This window comes from Sebastes fasciatus, chromosome 20 (assembly GCF_043250625.1).
Source record: "Sebastes fasciatus isolate fSebFas1 chromosome 20, fSebFas1.pri, whole genome shotgun sequence".
NCBI lineage: Eukaryota > Metazoa > Chordata > Actinopteri > Perciformes > Sebastidae > Sebastes > Sebastes fasciatus.
The window spans coordinates 9,611,918-9,633,944 of record NC_133814.1 but is presented as its reverse complement, the minus strand read 5'-3'; the positions used below and the strand labels follow the sequence as shown (position 1 = coordinate 9,633,944).

The 22,027-nt window shown below is 41.6% G+C and overlaps 4 protein-coding genes across 5 annotated transcripts in view; 1 reads left to right on the top strand and 3 right to left on the bottom strand.

Annotated features, from left to right (window-relative positions):
* Positions 1-31: 31 nt before the first annotated feature.
* Positions 32-6,329, bottom strand: bricd5 (BRICHOS domain containing 5). 2 transcript variants are annotated; one of them, XM_074620837.1, is made up of 6 exons: positions 4,749-6,329; positions 4,344-4,481; positions 4,112-4,261; positions 3,909-4,016; positions 2,568-2,721; positions 32-513 (listed from the first exon to the last, which is right to left on the bottom strand). In XM_074620837.1, the coding sequence occupies exons 1-6, from the start codon at positions 4,800-4,802 to the stop codon at positions 419-421; spliced, it is 699 nt and encodes a 232-aa protein (XP_074476938.1). In that variant the 5' UTR covers positions 4,803-6,329; the 3' UTR covers positions 32-418. The 2 variants fall into 2 exon arrangements, with proteins under 2 accessions (XP_074476938.1, XP_074476940.1); XM_074620839.1 differs by having other exon boundaries at positions 2,568-2,718; positions 4,749-6,100.
* A 12-nt stretch (positions 6,330-6,341) lies between these two features.
* pgp (phosphoglycolate phosphatase) lies at positions 6,342-10,342 on the bottom strand. The gene is made up of 2 exons (XM_074620833.1): positions 9,521-10,342; positions 6,342-8,392 (listed from the first exon to the last, which is right to left on the bottom strand). Exons 1-2 carry the CDS (start codon positions 10,170-10,172, stop codon positions 8,067-8,069), a joined length of 978 nt encoding a protein of 325 aa, XP_074476934.1. The 5' UTR covers positions 10,173-10,342; the 3' UTR covers positions 6,342-8,066.
* A 1,746-nt stretch (positions 10,343-12,088) lies between these two features.
* Positions 12,089-15,561, bottom strand: zdhhc4 (zDHHC palmitoyltransferase 4). Its single transcript, XM_074620829.1, has 6 exons — positions 15,422-15,561; positions 14,461-14,534; positions 14,157-14,335; positions 12,944-13,069; positions 12,592-12,836; positions 12,089-12,504 (listed from the first exon to the last, which is right to left on the bottom strand). The coding sequence occupies exons 1-6, from the start codon at positions 15,545-15,547 to the stop codon at positions 12,211-12,213; spliced, it is 1,044 nt and encodes a 347-aa protein (XP_074476930.1). The 5' UTR covers positions 15,548-15,561; the 3' UTR covers positions 12,089-12,210.
* grid2ipb (glutamate receptor, ionotropic, delta 2 (Grid2) interacting protein, b) overlaps positions 15,446-22,027 on the top strand; it is a 50,878-nt gene continuing 44,296 nt past the window's right edge. Inside the window, exons 1-2 of the mRNA XM_074620807.1 lie at positions 15,446-15,583; positions 17,840-17,991. The gene's annotated coding sequence lies outside the window, so the exon portion shown is untranslated. The remainder of the gene's footprint in view (positions 15,584-17,839; positions 17,992-22,027) is intronic.

Here is a 22,027-nt window from a genome sequence, read left to right as displayed (position 1 = left end):
CAAATACACACCAGTCTTTTATTAGACGGATCAAAACACTCGACTGGAACGGTTACACATAATTATATACTGCAGCAGTGGGGTTACAGGAAACACAATTAGAGGCACGTACAAAAACATCTTTCTTCTGTAATCTCTGAAGTGTCCCACCAGAGAGGATATTACACATGAAGAGAGTGACGATGGGGCTTTGGCGATAACCGTGACAGCCTGTCTCCATCTCTTCTCTCTCGGAAGGATGGAAATGCACTGGGAGGGTTGGCCGCTTCACTGGTTTACTGGCGGCTGTATGGCACAAAGGAAACAGTCAAAGCTGGCTTTTGTTTGTTTTTTTTTTCTTTTTCTTGTAGAGAGGGAGCTAAAAAGACAACTTTGTTTCCCTGATCTTTTGCTGGGAGGAGAGGAAGAGAATGCACAGTCACTCTGGCAGGTAGTAGAAGCACACGGACACGCAGATGTTGCTGGGAAAGCAGATGTCGATGCAGAAGTAGACCAGCCGCTGTTTCCCCGGGCCTGAAAACAAGACAGAGACCCCGGTGACTTTAAAAAACATGACGAAATCCTTGACAAGATATAGATCATCATTGTGTAGACAGTGTTTTATTTACTGATGAACAGTAGAAACTATGAGGATCCCCTAAATTCAGAATATTACCTGCCTCTTGTCACAACTTTAAGGCATGAATAAGAATAAAAAAGCTTATAAAAGCTTATATTAATTAACAGATTTGGCAATATTTACAATTTAGATCCACAATTTATGGTCTAAAAGCAGCCTGATTTAAAGTAGGATATTAATGCTATAATCTGTATGAGGAAAACGTGCTGCCAGCACCACATGGAGACTGTTTTTTTCAGCCTATCATTTACGGCAACAGTGGAAAGGTCACTGCTGGACGTCAAAGATTAGTCTTAGGTTTCATCCAACACTCGTTATGGAATTGCCAGCTGGCTCGTTTTAAAAGCTCCCTTCATACAGTATGGTGTCTGTGTGTATTGACAAATGAATCCTGAACTTCTGGTGCGTGATATGAATGAATGAATGAAAAGACCAAAACCAACATTGTGTTAGTCTGTCTTCTCTACCTTGTCTCTAGAAGTCAGCAAGAAGCCCATTTGTTTCTACTAAAGACATACATCTTTAAAAACAAGTCGATATATAAAGTATATATATCTTTTAGAGCGATTAAAATATTTAATCACGATTAATCGTATGATTGTCTATAGTTAATCGCAACTTAATCGCACATTTTTTTTCTGTTCAAAATGAACCTTAAAGGGAGATTTGTCAAGTATTTAATACTCTTATCAACATGGGAGTGGACAAATATGCTTGCTTTATGCAAATGTATGTATATATTAATTATTGGAAATCAATTATCAACACAAAACAATGACAATTATTGTCCAGAAACCCTCACAGGTACTGCATTTAGCATAAAAAAATATCCTAAAATCATAACATGGCAAACTCAAGCCGAACAGACAATAACCGCTGTCAGTGTGCCAGTGTGCTGACTTGACTATGACTTGCCCCAAACTGCATGTGATTATCATAAAGTGGGCATGTCTGTAAAGGGGAGACTCGTGGGTACCCATAGAACCCATTTTCATTCACATATCTTGAGGTCAGAAGTCAAGGGACCCCTTTGAAAATGGCCATGGCAGCTTTTCTTTGCCAAAATTAGCGCAAGTTTGAAGCGTTATCTACCCTCCTTCGTGACTAGTATGACATGGTTGGTACCAATGGATTCCTTAGGGTTTATAGTTTAATATGATACCAGTATATTTACTCTAGCTTTAAAACTGAGCCCACTACAACCTCTGAAAAATGTATTGCATTAATGCTTTAAAGAAATTAGTGTTGTTAAAAACGAATTTCGAACTGACTTTGACAGCCTTAATTTATATAGTATATTATTTTTAAAAGGCTAAGGCTAATTAAACAGCTGGGCACTGTAGCTTTTAGCAAACATCAGTTAAACAGGAATAAATAGGGCATTTGTTGGGGGACTATTTTCTCTCGTTAGTATTTACAGTACAGCCACAGTGCTCATGTTCATGGTACTGAAGGAACATGTCACCATCAGTGCAATGGTGTGGCTCACTGATGTGTTTTTGAATATCTTTTGAACAATAATGTACCTCTAGGGCACAGAGATGCTTTATAACCAGGGTGGTGATAAAAGTAAGTTTGTGAAAAGTTTTTTTTATTATGCCTCTTCACTGGTGATTTTGGGTTATCCGTCCGTGCCATTCTCGTGAACGTGATAACCTCAGGATCAAATTTGGCACAAATGTCCACTTGGACTCAAGGATGAACTGATTAGACTTTAGAGGTCAAAGTCACTGTGAACCCGCGATAACTCAAGAATGAATTAGCTAATTATGACAATTTCACACAAATGTCTAACGGGATAAAATGATGAAGTGAGGAAATTTTGGACAGACGTGGGTGTTAACTGCAACTTGACTTGGTTGGCAGACGTAAACAATTCTAGAAAATGACAGTTGAGGGTTTATGTCAAAGCAATCCTCTCTAGAATACAAAGTCCGGCCGCTCTCACCCTCGACCCTCCTGGTCCAGTGGATGGAGCTGTTCTGACACAGAGCCTGCATAGGCTCCTCCAGCGTGGACACGTCCACCTGACTGGCTGCCAGCACTCCCAGGAACTCCGTCTGCCTCTGGGTCTCATTCCCGGCAAGCTGGAACTGACTCTGCTGAGGAACACAACATCTCAACAACAGGAAAAAAACACAACAGACGAAGACTTTTGTCCTCTGCGGCGGGAATAAATGGCGACTCCTGAGCTGCGGTGTCATTTTATAAGTGTGAGAAATCATATTCAACTCAGTGACAAAGTGAATAAATTGGAGTCAAAGAAAGAAGAAAACCAAGAATGAAACTCAAGCCTGATATTTTCGCTGATGAGGTCAACACTGTTGCACATTTGCGCTCTTATTCGCCACAAAGGCTGCGCATAATTGCACCACTTACACCTGTGATTGGCTCCGATAGTGAACCACTTAAAGTGCTTGAGTGGGTCACGTAACAACCGGTGAAGACCAAGAAGACCATTATGTTGCAGAACAGAGGGACAGACCACATTTACTCTCCATCCTCCTATCGTATATTAAATGACCATGATCAACACTGAGGAGCTGCGTGAGATATGTGACACCACGAGACGGGATCACAAAAGCGCTACCAACTAAAAAGGTGGAAATGGTGCTATTGTGTGAAGACGAGAGAAACAGAAGTCTCATCTCAGTTTACTTGCAAGGCCGTTCACCTCACTCATATTGTCAAATCACCAGATAATCCCACACAAAATCATATCTGAGGGAGCCAAATCAATATTAGAGCCAGGTATTTTGCCACAAAGCAGATAAACACAGCCCCCTCCTTCGCTATAGCCAATGCATCAGGCTGTGTTTTAATCCAACAGAGGAGTCTTAAAAAGCCCTCACACAGAGTGGCCATTGTGCCCACCGCCGTAGCCTCCTGTAAGAAGATCCCGGGCACGCCGAAGGGGGCCCGGAGGGATCAGATGTGCTGAGGAATTCAGCCGTGGAGGCGAGAGAGAGAGGCAGACTATACGGCTCTTCATACGGCCCTGCATGCTTCACCCCTCTCTTTGTACGGAGCGGATGGAGGAAGTCATGCAAAACCTATGAAACCCAGCAGGTTGTGGCTCAGTGGTGCATTCTGGGATAAAGCTATGTCATAAATGCCAGTTTACACATTAGCGAGGCACTTTAGAAAACACCTGGCAGAGCTAAAAGGGCAACTTCTTCATTTGCCCGGGTGCGTTTTCATTTAAAGCTTTGTAGGTCTCGCATATCCTGAACGCAGCGAGGGAGACCCGATCGTATGACATGTTCTCACGTGTTGGGAGTGTCGCTACCTTGTGTGTTGACTCGTGGAGGAGGGAGTGCACATTGTCGTAGTCTGACTTCTCCATCTTTCGCAGGAAGCAGCTCTCCTGGTCGACGGGTTTGTAACATATCAAACCCTGCAACACACAACAGCAGACAGTCACACATCATCTCCCATCATGATCTGCACATCAGTTATCCCATCATTACACACAGTTTCACCTGGACTTACATGTTTGATATCAAAGATAACAGTGGACGTCTGATTGGCGGGCGAGGTCACTGAAAAGGTCACAAGGTCATTCTGCTGGTCCACAACGGCCGACTGGTTGATCAGAACTCCGGTCTGATCTGGAACGGTGATTCGCACGATCTGTAAAGACTACATAAGAGACAAATTAATGTAAGAAATGAAGATCTCAGGTCAGACATTATTACTAGGCAATATATATGGGTTCATGTACCTCAGAGCGAGGCTGCGACAGCCCCAGGTGCCCCGTCAAACCGAGGGCAACGATGACCAGGAGCAGCGAGGCCGAGAGGCTGACCCAGAATGCCTTGTGTGGGAAGTGGGACTGGGAGGACGCAGCAGAGCCCCCATCCTGAAGAGACGAGGACCAGTGATAAGCTATTTAAACAGTACTTACTCGACATCTCAGGATGTAAACAAACGGAAACACACACAAGCCATCAGCCCTATTTATCTAGATTATGACTGAGATTTTTACATAAATCAATATCTGGAAGCCAACTTGTAATATAGCAAATCTGACTGGATTTGCATGTAAGCAAAAAAACAAATGTGTCCTGGATTCACCCCTTCGCCTCAGTTAGTAGCAGCTCTTTAAATTTAAAAGCCATGTGCTTACCGTGCACTGTGCTTCCTCCAAACGGTTTTCCGAATGTTTCCAACACCTCACCATCCTGTGTCCCTTGACGGCTCCTCACTCGGTCTGCTCCCGTTCTCGTAGCTACCGGCATGGAGCTGTGGTCATGACTGAGACGCAATACACCTGGCCAACTTCTCTTTGTCCCTGCAGACCTCCCCCCACTTCCACCTCCTCTTCCTCCTCCTCCTCCTCCTCCTTTGGTCTCACTGTCTCCCTCCCAAAACAGTCACACAAAACTCTGAACCTTGCCAAATGCAATTTTCAAATCTTGTCTTCCTGCAATTTCCTCTTTTTTTTACCCCCTTTAATGTCCTCACTAAGAAAAAAACAAAGGAACATTTTTCTTTTTGCATTTTTTATGTCCTTGGGGCAATTATAAAAACAATAAAAACATTTTTTTAATAAAACCCAAAGTTTTTTTTAATATAGGCCTCTACCAATCGGTTGAGATGACGCTTCATGGTAAAAGAAAAATACAAACAATGTACTGTTATTATGCTCGTAATAAGTTAATATAATAACATAAATCAATTTGTTATTGTGGAATTAGTAGTATTACCAGTACTAGTATTATTTCCATGTATTTATTCTAGATATGCACCATATTTACAGTTGGCTACTTTAAAAACATCTCAGAAATGGTGACAAATCATACTGATATCATTTTTTAATCAAATATATAATGGAATAACATGAAATATTTGCCATTAACAAATTATATCAACAACAGTGAATGTTGATACATTTTTTATTTAATAAAAATTGTAAATTTATTATCTTAGCATCACTACTTTTACCAGTAAAAGACAATTCAACCGTTGAGTAGAGCGTGTTTTTTAGACAGTAAAAATCATACTAATTATTTCTGCATATTTGTAATTGAATAGCATTAAATGTATAATATTAACAACAGCGAATAATCAAAAGGTGTTATATTTAGTCAAAGATAGATACATTTTAATTACATCATTAGCTTTACCATAAAAGGACAACTGAACCGAGACTATGATATGTCGAAAGAATATGCCTATACCTTTGAAAATGAGACCAAACAGAGTCTTTATGTCTGGATTAACTTTTACGTTCCTAACTTCCTGTAAGGAGGCAGACTGAAAAGGCATGCTACTTAGAAGGCACAGCGACATCTAGTGGAATTTTTTAGCATAACATCCCCTAACCGAGTGGTAGAGATGGCCCAGTCGGGTTGCGTTAAGTCCAGCACATTTTTGTAATAAGATATAGAGACTCAAAATGTGCTCTACCAAACGGTTGAGCAGAATATTAAAGGGTTAATGTCTAATACGACTTAATATGCCTCTCTAACATTATCCATCTTTCCCTCTCACTCAAACAGACGAGAGGAATTGGCCGCCCTCCTCGGCCCACACAATGGACAAAGGCGGCGAGGCAGGTGCAGCTTGGAAAGCCTCTCATCAGGTGAGAGGCGATACGCGTCTCCGACCGTTGCAGCATCCAGCCGACGACAGCCCCAAGGTGACTTTAAGAATGGGACTTGGGAGGAAAGTTTGCTGCCATCACTTTGAACTTAAAGCCACACAGAGCAGACGCTGATTTAGTAAAGATAGTTTTTATTACGGATTTTTGAGCATTGCTTTCAGTGATTCGGTGAGTCAAGGACAAGACAGAGAACACAGACGAAGTAAAAGGATTACATTTAAAATATGCCATCATATTAACCAGTGTTTTACTTACATGACAAAACTGGGTAGCATTGCACCATCCCCGTGAATGTAACCGCAAATGTTTGCACTTTCTGCTGAGGTGTGAAAATACATGAAAAAAAAGATCAAGTCAGACCAGTTCAGTGCCTTTAGCCCCACTCTGTGCCTGTTATTTATAGCTGTAAACCTGAACACACATATATTACCAAACTGTTGAGACATGCTTTGTGCTCATTTCCCTCCTCGAGTTTGACTTGTAGTTGCTTAAGGCGCAATTGCATCACAGACAGGGTCTTTAAAGTACAACTCCTTTCACCCAAAAAGGAACATAATCACATTGAAACAATACTGTAAATCATTGTTCTTATGCTATTAATAATAATAAATCAGTCATTAATGTTGAGTTAAATTAGCGGGTTTTAATAATAATAATGTTTTTAGTTAAATAAGGGAGTCTTTGTCTCCTCTGTCACGCATCAGCTAGCTGTTTGGTTGTGACTTTGTTACAGAGATGAGTTTAATCATATAAATCTTAAAAGTCATATTGATAACATTTTTATGCAGATGAATATTTAAAAAAAAAAAATTACATCCACAGGTCTTGCAGAAAGGTGCTGAATAAAAGTATGGCTTTTCCTAAAAATAATTATTAGAATTGTGAATTCACTTTTAAAATTTTGGCGGGTCCAAAATGAATGTTTTGTTTATATTTTTAGAACATATCTGACGTTCTGTTCCCACTTCTAACAAGGCTTAAGAGCCAATAGTATAACGCCGTTGGTATCATGTGGTGCCTCTGTGTCGTCAGCGATCAAAGTTGCCAGTTAGTGTCGGAAAAAGATCCATCCAATTCCATCAGGCTGCAGAATAAGTGAATATTTACCTAGCTGAATTAGCTTAATCGTCTGAACAACAATAACCCATAAAATTACAATTCATTAAACAAAACTAACAACTACCAACAGCCAGAGTCCTTACAACCTTAACTAATGTGTTGCCACCGGTTAGATTGTCAAAATGAGAAAAATAACAGCTTCAATCCCAGAGGAGCTACGTTAGCATCTTAGCATTAGTGACGGTTGCGTCCAGTTACCCAACGTTATAGTTCAATCGGACAATGTATAAGGAAGATGCGTATCAGAGGGGGTTTAGAACCAGGGTTGGTGTTTGTTGGAGAGACTAACCAAGACGGTTTTGGGGAGTAATATTTTGTTTCTGTCGAGTTTGAATGAAGTGTGTACGCCGCGAAAACAGCTGATCTGCAAGCTCCAACTATAGCTACATGTTGCAAAAATGACTTCATTACTCTACCCCGAAAGACTCGTCACTTTACATGATGTCTGCCTGAGTCTCACTCCACCATCAAATATGTAAGTTTTACAACGAACTGGCAACCACCTGTTGTGAAGTGAATGCAGTGGAATAGAGGAGGGAGAATGCGACATCTAGTGGCTGAACGTTAGCAATGTTATCAATAGCACCTTTAATGAAAAAATATTCCCTTTTAGAAGACAATGGAGTTTGGCGTGTGACAGGCTAGCCAAATTCCTCCGGTTTAAAGCTGCTAGGCTATCACGTAGCTACACTCCAGTCCTGACAGACTCGCCGCAGTTTTTCATCCCTGCAGAGCCGGAAGAAGGTCGGCGATGCTCTCGACGTAATAATCCGGCACCATCCCCTGCCTCTCCGCGCAGCCGCTCTTCTGATGGGCCTCGGCGTCCGCCACGCTGCTGACCCCCGTGAGGGTGAGGAGAGTCTTCAGGCCGCAGTTGGAGCCCAGCATGATGTCCGTGTCCAAGCGGTCGCCCACCATCAGGCAGCGGTCGGGGTCCACGCCGAACTTGGAGGCCACGCAGTCGAACATGAAGTGGTTGGGTTTGCCCACCGTCTGGGCCTGGCGCTGGGCCGCCATCTCCACGGCCTGCAGCAGGCAGCCTGTACCTGGGAGGAGGAGGAGGAGTGAGGAGGAGGAGGAGGAGTAGGAGTGAGGGGCAGAAGGTGAGTGGAGCTTTTACTCGATTACCCTACAGATCCCTGCTAGTTTATTTCATTTCCTGTGTTTAGGGCTGAACGTGGTGATGTCACCAAGTAATACATTTGCATAATGGCTAGCTTGGCATGCCCTCAAACCAAGGCCTATATAAAAGGAGGCTGGGTCATGCGTCGTATCTCTCGTATAACACATGCGCAGTAAAATCTCGCCTGCACTCGCCGAAATTGAGCCAATCACAACGCACGACCGCAGCTTCTGTTACACTGCACATGTGTTATAACCCATACCCCACAACCCATGTCCGCCCGTGACCCAGCCTCCTTTTCATAGGCCTTGCCTCAACTGTTTCATATACTATAGGGTAGTTTAGTATATCAATGCATCATATTTTATATGCTCATATTGTACCAAGTTACTATGGCTGTCAAATAAAAAAGTGTGTGTACATGTAGTGATTAAGAGAATGTACTTTTGGTGTGGTTCACTTTGTATTGGCATCAATAAAAGAGAATACTTTAAAGAGGACCTATTGTGCTTTTGTGTTTTTTTCCTTTTCTTTATTGTGTTATATAGTTTTTAGAAAGTTACAAAGCCCAAAGTCCACGCCAAAGGGAGTTACTCTCCCCTACAGAAACACTGCTCCTGAACTGCCTGAAACGCCTTTTCTTCTGTAACGTGGTGATGTCACCAAGTAACACATTTCCGTAATACCTGCCTAGCGGCTAGTTTGGCACGCCCTCAAACAAAGCTAGTTAGAGCGGAGCTGGAGCGGAGTCCGAAGAGTTTGGTTTGGTTGACCAATCACAGCAGTGGGCCAGCTGACCAATTAGAGCAAACTGGGCTTTTCTTTTTCAGGAGCTTAAACAGAGCGTTTCAGACAGAGGGTGAAATGAAGTGCTGCAGCACAGCTGGTATAAGAAAAATGAAGTGTTTTTTGAACATTAAAGCATGTCAACATGTTCAAGTAGTAACCCCAAATACAAGTATGCTCCTGAAAATGAACACAATAGGTCCTCTTTAACCTGCTCTAAACCCACTGTAATGTGTGTCTCCTATACAGTAGAGAGTCTCCCTACCTGGGACGGCCTTGCCTCCCTCCAGGGGCAGCCTGGTGTCCCGGTTGGTCCCCACGAACAGGCAGCCCGGCTGGGTCAGGTACTGCATGGCCCTGTTCACCTTCATGTAGCTGAAGTGTTCATCGAAGCCCACCACCACCGCCGTCACCTCGGGGTCCAGAGCCACGTTGGCCCAGTCCTTCTGCTTCCCGGAGACGTGGTCCGGTCCCAACCCGGTCTGCTGGATCCCCACCGCCTCCAGCTCCCGTCTCATGGCGTCGCTTCCAACCAGGTAGACTTTACTCCCCTCCTCCAGCTTACAGACAGTCTTCAGGTACATGGCGGAGCAGTACGCAGTCCCGAACACCTCGTCCTCTTTAGCGTTGAACCCCAACGTGGACATCTTGTCCACGTACATCTTCCTCGTCTTGGTGCTGTTGTTGGTGACGAAGAACACCTTCTTGCCCTTCTCCTTGAGCAGGTTGACGACCTGAGGGGCTCCGGGGACGGCCTGGTCCCCCCTCCAGATGACCCCGTCGCAGTCAAACAGGACGCTGTCCACCGAGTCCAGCACTTGTTTGACCAGCGCTCCGTTCAGCCGGGTACACTTTGACCCAGACATCATCACAGTCTGACCGCTGCTATCGCTACCGAGCAACGTCAGGGCTGTCATACAGAGAAGTTAGCAGCTGCTATGTGGAGACACCAGTCTTTTCCTCTCTGTGGGTTTGGGTTTGAGAAGTGTTAAGTGTTGAAATCCACCGGAGAGAGAAGAACCTGACCTTCCACTGAGTGTTGCATCAATTCTGCCATTACTTCCGCACCGGCTTCAAGGACTACAGAAAGGAGGATGGGACATGCGTCATCAATACGTCATATCCCGGGAGGTATGACACATACGCAGTAAAATCTGGCCTGCTTTAGTTACACAGCGCATGCGTCATATACCCCACAACCCTAGACCAGTGACCTAGCCTCCTTTCTATAGGCCTTGACCGGCTTAAAGGAACAGGAACGTCAACACACAAGCGCACACACACACACGTCACATGATATTGGTGTTGCCAGTTATGTCGGCTTTTTCTTTTTAAGTTTTCTTTATTTCTTTCTTTATTTGTTTGTTTATTTTATTTTTTTTATTTATTTTTTTTTTCTCTCCATTTTTTTTTTATCCATATTTCATTTTATAATATAAAAGACATGAAAATCTCACTTTTTACAATGTGGGACCTTTAAATAATAAACATCTCTATGCTTTCCGAATGCATCCACAGATTGGCACATCTCTTTTTGAGCCGCACCTTGACACTCACAGGAACTGTGTCACTTCATGTCAATTCCCCATGTGAAATTGAAAAATTTCGCTAAAAACTCCGAGAATCGCCTTCCACCGGCTTATAAATACTTATATGTAATTTCACAGTCTTTGTTGTAGCTGCTCTTCCTTTTCTTTAAGGTAGTTTCCATCATATTCCACCTAAGTCTACATAGCTTGTGACTTTGCTTTGACTCACAATTGGGCATAGCATAGCAAAGACGGTGGAATGTTAACCTGTACTTGACCCACGTGTGTTCAGTTTGACAGCAAACTTAGAGCTGTGATAACAGCCTCCCCTGCTTCTGTCCTGCAGTGGTTTGACATTTGAAAACTAGAGCCAATGAAAATGTGGGACATTGTCTCAATATGTGGGACGTGGGACAATAAGGGGAAAAAATGCTGTGTCCCTCATAAAGTGGAACACCTGGTCACCCAACCTGTTTGGTTTGTCTTTCCAAAAAAACGGATACATAATATTGGGGCTAAGCTACAAAGCTAGTACTAAAAAAACTAAAATCTTTTGAGCATCAAACTACAGCTCCCATGAATCTTTTGGGCAAGTGTTCAAAACCCAATGGGAGCTATTTTTGATGTCAAAGATATATAGGACAAAAATGATCAATAACACAGTTGCACCCTGTTATTTTAAGTTATCTTCTAAGCATCAAACTAAAGCTCCCATGAGTCTTTAGGGCAAGTGTTCAAAACCCAGTGGAAGCTATTTGATGCTAAATATATATATATATATATATATATATATATAATATATAGGAAAAAACTATCCCTAACACAATAGTACTTGTGACACATCCATCTCCTTAACTATCCCATATCATGTGAATACAAGTTACATTTTTGCTTCTGGGCTGTCCAACTAGCACAGATGTGTTTTATAACACTATTGAATTGTAATGAATGTCAGTGTACAGCTCCCCCTGCTGGCTTCATTGACCCCCTGACACTGAATTTATTACATTAAATTATTTATTTACCTACCTACCATTAAAATATACCCACGCCTGATAAAAAAATACATAAAGTAGTCCTAAGTCTGTGATCATGTATTGAAAAAATTACAATGGGTGGACATACAGCTTTGGATGCGTTCATGCTTTCGTTGATGGCAGGAAAAGGATAAAAAACGGTGTCCTAGGCTTGCAGTTAATAGACAATGATTTGTTCCAACAATAATTGTTTTTGTGTTTGCTGCCAATGTTGTCAGAGCTTTCCCATATGTGACACCTTGAGGGAGATAGACACCGGAGCCCATAAAGAAAGCACTGACATAAACTTTATTTCTTCAGTCAGCAGTAGTTCTCAGAGATAGTAAACCCCGTACAAGTATGTACAGTAAATGCAGCATATCAACACAGACGGCAGTATCTTTTTTTTTTCAATTGTCTTTTTTCTGAACAGGTTGTGGAGGGAAGAAAATCTCTCCCAGGTTTCGGAGCAGCCCTCTGCTGTAGTAGTATCTTTTAGAGTGGTCTGGTGCTGGGCTACAGAGGTGGTCTGCAGTTGGGTGGCAGTGTTGACACGTGTAACCTCGACTTTTGTACCACTCGTTGGAGGTCTGATTGACGACAGCCAGGAAGGAATGGAAAAGGGCGTAACCCGCCAGGAGGAAGAAGACAAAGACCAGGAATCCCAGCATGAAGATGATTCGGGGGAAGGTTAGGAACAGATGCTGGAGGGACAGAGAGGAAAAAGAAAATTAAATCAGGAATGAATTGTGACTACAGCATATGATACACAGCATGTCACTGAGTCTCACCTGTGCAACAAACATAGGCCCCGCTGGCTGCTGCTGGCCGAACTCATCTATATAACTTGCCCTCAGAAGCCCCGACCGCAGTACAGCATGAAACAGCATGTCTGCTGTTAGCACGGCAATGTCGCCCGCCATGGCGCACACGCTGAAGAGGTAAAGCAAGAAGTACCGCGTGTTCTGAGAACCGATGCAGTTGTTCACCCAGACACAGTGGTGGTCAAAACGTTGGACGCACCTGTTGCAGACCCCTGAAATTACACACAGTGTTTACAGTGAGTATGATTCTGTATTCCAATGCTGAAATAATTCACTACTATGGTGCTTATTTATTACTATTTAACATTTATTTACTCACTGCAGTGTTTGGAGCGAGCCGGTTTGACAAGCTGGCAGGTTTCACAGGAGACTCCTGGGTGAAACAGCCTCCTGTCATACGGATAAATGTGTAGCTGGCCGGCGATTTTCTTCTTCGTCACCGTGCCTGCCAGAGTCGAGAGGAGAGAGTAAAAAAAAAATAAATACTATCGTGTAATGAGTCAAAACACTGTCTAGATCTAACAGGTCAGTGATTTTCTCTGGTTATTCTTGTAAAACGCAAGCTGAAATTATCTACTTTACTCTGAATTAACTGGAGTCATTTAAAGTCTATAAGAACTGGTACCGCTTTGCTGCACGCCCACACACTACATTAACCTTATAACCAGTAGTGAGGTAGACCAGCTTCACTCTTTAAGACTAAATTGAATGATCCTTGTAGGGAAATTAGCAGCAAATCTAACAGGCGTATTTGTGCAAACAACAGAACATTTCTAATATGCAAAAGACTGATCATTTAAAGGGGACATATCTTGTTCATTTTCAGTTTCATACTTGTATTTTGGGTTTCTTCTAGAACATGTTTACATGCTTTATTGTTCAAAAAAACACCTTACTTTTCTCATACTGCCTGTCTGAATATACCTGTATTCACCCTCTGTCTGAAAAACGCCACTCCTGATTGACTCGCGAAAAAAAATATGGTGCACCTTTGCAAAGGTAGTTCTCAAGCTCAAAATATATTCTAATGAGTCTGCATGTAACATTGGAAGGGGAGTCAAATCTGCAGCCAACAAAAAACTGACTGGGTTGTCCTATGTCACAGTATGTGGGTTGGTAGTCACGCCAGATACCCAAATGTAGTATGTACACAAACACTGACAATGTGAGTTTTTTGTCCCCTTTAAGTTGAGTTTGGTGCCAAAAACACAACAGACACTATAGTGGAAATGAGCACAGTAACTGCATCTGGCATTCCCAAGAAAATTGGTCTCAGATGAGGCCTGTTTTACTGTACCATGGGTGCTGCTGTGTAGCCTGCTCCTTGATTACCATACCACCCCAGAAAAGTTTCACCCTCCAAATGACAAAATTAAATTACTAATGAGCATGGGTGAGATGCAATTACCAACATCCCTCGTTATCACTCACAAGACTCCAAAATATGGCAGCACACTGACAAAGAATATCAAATCAAGGTGTACAAGTGTTACAAATGCGTTGGAACATACTTCAGCTAAAATAATACTAACCTGGATCTCTCTTGATGCAGAGGTAGAAGAAGACGGTCTTGATGGCCAGCAGGACATAAGGCACAGACAGGCTGATCAGAGTGGTTTCCATCTCCCTGCAGAAGGCAAACACCTCGTAGGTGAACTCTGCATACACAGCTCCCTCCAGCAGGATGTGTAGATAGATGAACATGTGGTTCCTGTAAATAGAAACGCATGACAAAGACAAAACACAATATACAATGATTATAATTGTTATTCTAGAGATTATACAGGCTTAAGATATATTATGACAATGTATGTGAACACTTTTTAAACTACAAACCTTTGATGAAACAGCCTGTGCAAGGTCCACTGTGAAAACTTTTGGAGCCATTTTGGCGTAAGTGGCGCAACTACCTGTGAAGAGAAGCGTCAGCAGCTTTAATGCATCGTCTTTGTATTGTGATAAATTAGCCCAACAACTATTGTACACAAATACAAAAATACGTTTGTGGGTAGTGAAATATTTGCAGATCATGGTACATATTTGTGAATTGTCTTCTGTTGATTACAACTATTATCTACAGATCTGCTGCGGTACCACTTGGACAAAATTCCGTAAACAAACAGGAGGAAAGTTACAAATGTCACGTGGCCCACAAATCCACAGGAAGCGATCTACAAATGCGCAAATATCATTCCACGTGTAGAAATAGATGCACAAATGCGTATATATATCACTTTACAGGGGCAGCTGTGGTTCAGAGGGTGGAGCAGGTTGTCCACCAATCGGAAGGTCTGTGGTTCGATCCCCGGCTGCTCCGGGTCACATGTCGATGTGTCCTTGAGCAAAACACTTAACCCCAAATCGCTCCCGTTGGCTATGGTGTGTGAATGAGTATTTCGATTGGATCCTGAAGTTGGCACCTTAGCAGCCTCTACCATCAGTGTATGAATGTGTGAATGCTGACTTGTAGTGTAAAGCGCTTTGAGTGGTCAGAAGACTAGAAAAGCGCTATATAAATGCAAGTCCATTTACCATTTACATGTAAACCTTAAAATACGTAATTACAGAGTAAGTAATGCGTATTTGCAAATCGCCCTTTATTTTTTGTGGATGTGACTTTACACAACACAAATACAAAAATACATGTTTGTGGATAGTGAAATATTTGTACATCATGGTACACATTTGTGGATTGTCTTCTGTGGATTACAACTAATAAAGTGCAATAAAAACTTCCATAAACAGCGACACACAGTGTTGCTTTGTGGAAGTACAGTTAAAATGCTTCTTTTCTTACCTTTCCTACAGAGTTGAAGAGGATGCTAAAGGGGGTTTGCTGCTGGCCTGAGTATCTGCACACGAGGACGATACATGTCAGCACCACCAGCACGTAGACAGCGAACAGCGTGAGGAAGTCCATCATGTCTCACCTGGAGGCTTCAGAGAGACACAACAACAGGTGGTTTAAGGTACAAATCACCACGAATGGGTAGCAAACTCAACAAGAAGCCATAGTTGCCATAGTTACTGTAAGTTTTTCTGCTTGTTTAAACCCGAAGGAGACTTTTAAACGACATAATGTAGGGTGTTTCTTACCTAAAACCACTCAGGTGAACAAGTTTACCTTAGCATGCTAACCTAGTATATCACCTAGCATATCTTATTCCCACTTTCTTTACTTCACTAAAGCCACTTACTCAGTAATCCCCCTTTTACCTTCTAGTCGAGAACACACATAGCTGCCTGAGGGTTTGATCTCACGTCAACATAGCTGGGTTTGGTTTGGTAGCTCTGTGCACGCTAGCAGCACTTTAGGTTGCTCTGGAAACAGTGTTAGCTACTTCCTTAGCATCGGTGTAGCTATATTCCAAGCCAGCAGCTGAGGGGCTGAGCTAAAGGCTGCTGCTGCAGGAGGAGGGTGTGTAAGGATCTGTCTGTATCTAGCTGCATGCATGTCTATATTCATGTGAAGTTTGTACAAATATTAAGTTTTCTTTATACAAAATGCTAACAGATAATAATGCACACTGCACTTTCATAGACTAAGCTACTGGAGTTACCCTGCACTATACTCATTTTTAACAGTCTCTTCTGCACTATAGTCACTTTTTTTAAAGGTCCCATATCATGCTCATTTTCAGGTTCATACTTGTATTTTGTGTTTCTACTAGAACATGTTTACATGCTGTAATGTTAAAAAAAACAACTTTATTTTCCTCATACTGTCTGCCTGAATATACCTGTATTTACACTCTGTGTGAAACGCTCTGTTTTAGTGCATTTTGACGGAATTGCGTTGCTAGCCATCAATTTGGGTCCATGTTTACTTCCTGTCAGCTGATGTTATTTACATACACTGCAATGGGAAACAAACTGGGACACATTTAGAATGTTTACGTTTAAAACCGTGTAATGGTCTAAATATTGTATATTTGTGACATCACAAATGGACGGAAATCCTAATGGCTTGTTTAAAACGCACAATTTCTGAATACGGGCTGTGTGGATTTCTCTGTATATCGAGCGTTTTGATAGTCTTATTTATAATGTAAAAGACCTGAAAATCTCACTTTTTACAATATGGGACCTTTAATAGTCCTGTATCACAGCTATTACACTGCAATATACTCATTTTTAACAGTCTCTTCTGCACTATATTCACTTTTTTAATAGTCCTGTATCACAGATGTTACCCTGCACTATATTCAGTTTTAACAGTTTTTCTTCATCTCCTTGTATTTTTATATCTGGTATATTTTTTTGTACTTTGTACTTTGCACTACTAACTTTTTAGTAGTACTGCCTTTTTACTAACATGTTTTTGCACTATGGAACTGTGATGCTGGAAACTTGAATTTCCCTCGGGATCAATAAAGTTACTATCTATCTATCTATCTATCTATCCAATAATATCCACATTTACATAATCCCGAGTCCTTTGCAAAGCTTACAAATAAGTTTTCACAATGTAACTGTAATGTTTTCACCCATTTTTAGAGTGTCTTGAATGCCTTTCTCCTGATGAAAACCTCTTTTATTTTTTCAATACTTTCAACTATAACTATCATGTATTCACCATCACAGCCAAAAGTGTCCAGTCTACTATGTGTTTATCAGAAATTTGTGTTATTTCTGATGATTCTTAGCAGTTTATAACCTAACACCTCCTCCAGTTTGTACAAATATGAATAGTTTTCCTTATACATAATGCTAATAATATCCACATTTACATAATCTTGCATCCTTTGTAAAGCTTGGAAATAAGTTTTCACAATGTAACTGTAATGTTTTCACCCATTTTTAGAGTGTCTTGAATGCCTTTCTCCTGATGAAAACCCCTTTATTTCCACGCTTTCTTTTTTTAAACTCTTTTTTTCATTTGAGAACAAAGAACATGAGGTCATCATGGGTGTAACAATGTCAGATCACAGTACATTTTTGTAAATACATCTTAATATACAATGTCACACTTCAATCAACGGTGTAGATACACAATCCATTTTTCCCAGTACTAAATACTTTTTTCCAATTTAAGGGTTAATAAATGTGAGTCTTTCCATAAAATATATTTCATTTACAATGATTCTGGACAGTTTATAACCTAACACTTCCTCCAAGTCAGACTTAAAATCAAACCATTTATCAAGACTTCACCGTTTTCAACATTTTGGCTCCAGTTACTTAGTATTGTTTTCTCTCTGCTGCTGCCATCTAGGGCTCCACACAATGCAACAAGGCATCACAAGACACCTGTTGGATCTGGTTGCCGACATCATGGCCCAACACTCATATTACACCTCGCAGTGCTGGAGAGGGGAGCATTACTCGGGAACTCTGCATGGACATCTACGGATGCTGCTTAAAAAGGTACAGGATGCATTGGATGTGCTGTGTTGATCATTTTAGATGTTTCTTATGTTAGATATGTGGTCGGTTACAATGCATTGAATGTATTTGCAGTTGCAGTTTGAGGTTGAGAAGTGTTTCTTATACTTTTCATCCCATTTATGGCTAAAAATGTGCCGGGTTTGCTTGTTAGAAAGATAGATTATATAAAAACACATCTAAAGAATAATGTAAGAATGGTTTCTCTGAGGAAGAATTCATTACAGTTTCAGTAACTGAGGGAAAAGGCTGAGCCAGTTTTGTCAGACTCAACTCCCTGTGAAATGTCAGTTTTCTGTCTGTCGTCTTGTCACACATGAGTAACTGTCTTGGCTGTAGTGTAAGGGGAGAGTTTGATTGGAGTGAGCAGTATCTACCGTAGTTGGAGAAAACAGACATTTGTGATGAATAATTCAGTCGTATACCGGACTGCCTGTTCCTTATTGCGTGCTTTGCCACTAATGACAGTTTGCGCTCCAATAACCTGCAAGCTTCCTCACTACTTTCTCTTCAGCTGTAATGAATGCTCATTTAAATTAATTACTGACTGCAACTGCTGTTATTGACAAACCTGCTACTGACTTAACATCATATAATAAGTGTGTCGGAGGTGCCCTAACAATAACATAATATAATATAATCTCATATTCAAGGGAAGTAACTAATTACATTTAATTAGTTATTTTAGCTTTTATGTATTTTTTCTATTAATTCTGCACTAATTGTCAATTTTAAAACAACTTTGTGGGATCTAAATCCTCTCAGCTTTTTGCAGTTAGAGTCGGGTTTAGTTGTACTTGGAGTTGCATCACATTTACCAAACTTCTTGACCTATTAAGAGGGATAAAGGTGGAAGTTGTCCCACACCAACAAGTGTAAACTACCATTAGTGTCAGTGAGATATCAATCAAATACAATCTGTACACACAACATCCGACATTGTCACGTGAGGCGGAGCAAGCCAGAAGAAGTGAAAACAGCTGTATGGGTGTACAATGGATGGGTAGGGACTTTAAACAAGTCCAGTATTCACTCTTTTTAGCTTTGTTTTGGTCTTCACCAACTCGTGAGAAATATATCTGGGTCTTAAGGTGCTAAATGCTCCACTAGCTTCACCAGCTAGCTGCTAACTTTGCCGTTTGTTGCCAAGCAGGTAGGGCACAGTGGGTTTATCATGTTTTTGATGTTGTTGAAAACAGCTGTATTGAGTGACGGGAAAAGGGTTTATGAGAACAATGAGGGTGAACCAAAACACTAATGTTGTAAAACCAAAAGAATGAACTAAAAGATAGTAGTGAAAGTGAAAGGCCCTAAATTCTCCATATAGATGAATTAAACAGGTGCAATTCTCAGTGGGTTCGTCACTATGAGTCACCCCTTTACACATAGTCATTCGATCCATTGTTATTACGATTCAAAATATTGATTATTGCAGCTTTAAAGGAACAATGCATAGCATTTAGGGAGATCTATTGGCAGAAATGGAATATAATATTAGTAAGTCTGTTTTCTTTAGGGTATAATCACCTGAAACTAAGGATCGTTGTGTTTTCGTTACCTTAGAATGAGCTCTTTATATCCACATACGTAGAAAGTCCTCTTCACCGAGCCGGTCGCCATGTTTCTACAGCAGCCCAGAACAGACAAACCAAACACTGGCTCTAGAGAAGGCCATTTGCGTCAGCCACCATAGTTCTCCTACACGCTTGGCACACCGGAGAAGTTTCAGTTGGTTGCAATCTGCAACCTCATCAGTAAGGTTAAAGCAATTCTGCCTGACTAGGACATTATGACCTTGTTCCACCACCACCTCAAAATAAACAAACATCTCATTTTCACTCATTCCTTTTTCTATTACATGATGATTTTACTGCCACGGGGATATTGTGAGGGCTCTAGAGCTTTAACGCTTCCACTCCTAATTATTGGCTCCATTTAATATTTTTCATTTACAATATTAAAGGAACAGTGTGCAATATTTCGGGGGATCTATTAGTAGAAATGGAATATGATATTCATAATTATGTTCTCATTAGCTTATAATCACCTGAGACTAAGAATCGTTGTGTTTTCGTTAGCTTACAATGAGCCCTTCATATCTGTGATGGAATAATTGATACACAAGTTATCTTTGGAAGGAAGAGGTCCGGAGCTGATGATGTCTTACAAAAGAAGGTTTATTGAAGCTTGATTAAGGAGAATTGACAGGTCTCCACAATAGATACTCTCTGCGTGAAGGCCTCACAACTCTGTCCTTCCTCCCTGGTGCTCAGTGTCTTACCCCTTATCATGTTATGACTTACTCCGTTCCTCTGGCATCTCTGACCCTGGTTGCCCTAGCGACTGGCTCTACGGTCTCCACTACAGGCACAGCTGTACAGATAACGGTGGCTCCTCTGGACAGGACTCCAACCCAATAATGTCAACAGAGGGACACTCTGACAAACACTCTGACCTTTCTACCAATAAGAGAGGAACTGATGGAAAATTCCATCACAATATCTACATAGGGAGCGGGTCCTCTTCGCGGAGTCGGCCATGTTGCTCCACCATGTTTCTACAGTAGCCCAGAACGGACAAACTAAACACTGGCTCTAGAGAGAGCCTTTCATATTTTTACGTTAACTGAGAGTTTCAAGATTCAAGATTCCTTTATTTGTCATTTTTATGCTCCACATAAAAACAAAATTGTGTTTCTTACATCCACCACTCAGAAATTCAGTGCAAAACAATGGTGAAAACGATAAAGTAATAACTAATAAATAAGAGCACTAATAAATAAGCTAAAAGTACGCTAAAAATAGAATAGAATAAATAGTTACAATTTAAAAATTAAAAATATTATTAAAGGAACAGTCTCTTTAGTGCAGTTCACATATTCTAATTGAGCAGTCTGATTGCTGTGGGAAAGAAGCTGTTTAGAGAGTTACCTGAAGGCCACCGTAGTTCTCCGACATGCTTGTGAAACTGCGGTACCGCCAGCCACCGTCTAACCTCCATTTTTGGTCCTAAAGTAGTGTTACTATGGTTAGGATGGCCTCTGAGCGAGGCAAACGGCGTTACTACACCACTAGATGCAGTCAAATTCTACACACTGTACCTTTTAAAGCCACAAGGATTTGAAAATGTTTGAAAAACTTTGGGTTAAAAAAGACACTCAGCAATGCACGCTGCTAGCCTGCTACCAGCTCCTAAATCCAACTCGTGGGATACAGAATAAACGGTCTGAAATCAACGCATAGACTACACCAACTTTCACCAGGGTTTTCTCATTTTTCTACAAACAAAGAATCTGGAAGATGCTATTATTACCTGAAAAACGTACACATAGTGGCTTTAACCCTATGATACTGTTGCACCTGTTTTGTGCTGTCAGTCTTTGACCTGAACTCAGCCTCTGATACAGACTGTATCTTCACACTATCTCCAGATAATACATGTCATATGGTATGCACAGTACCTGTGGTGTCTCATTATAGTCTGTATGCATTAATTAGGGAGGGGAGCATGTGTTCCTTCAGTATTAATGACAAGGGGGGTGGTGGAGCTCTGAACATCCAGCTCATAATCCTACTAATCCTACAGGCTAAAGTCTTAAATTGCCCCTGCTCCTTCTCAATGGACTCTACAGTTTCAGCGTGCTCACACACACACATGGACACGCCGAATTCCAGGCATGCAGACGCTCCAATTAATGCTACTCATCAGGCTTCATTGCATCGACGCAGAGTGATTCTGGGCCAGGAGCGGTCCCTCGGAGAGCCACCTAGCCAAGAGGGGAGGAGGAGGAAAAAGACACATTGGTGTATTTATAGAAAAATGAGGCCTCACAATACCCTTTTTGGAGAGAGAATTATTAAGGAACCGAGGTGCGCGGGTGCATGCGTCCCAGTTTTCTGATTAACACTGTGCAGGCGGGCCGGCCCTAGGATGAATCAGGGATGAGACGCAGGACACACTCGCAGAGAGACAGCGCTCGCTTGCTCGTGCACACTCACACCTTTGCTCACGAGGACAC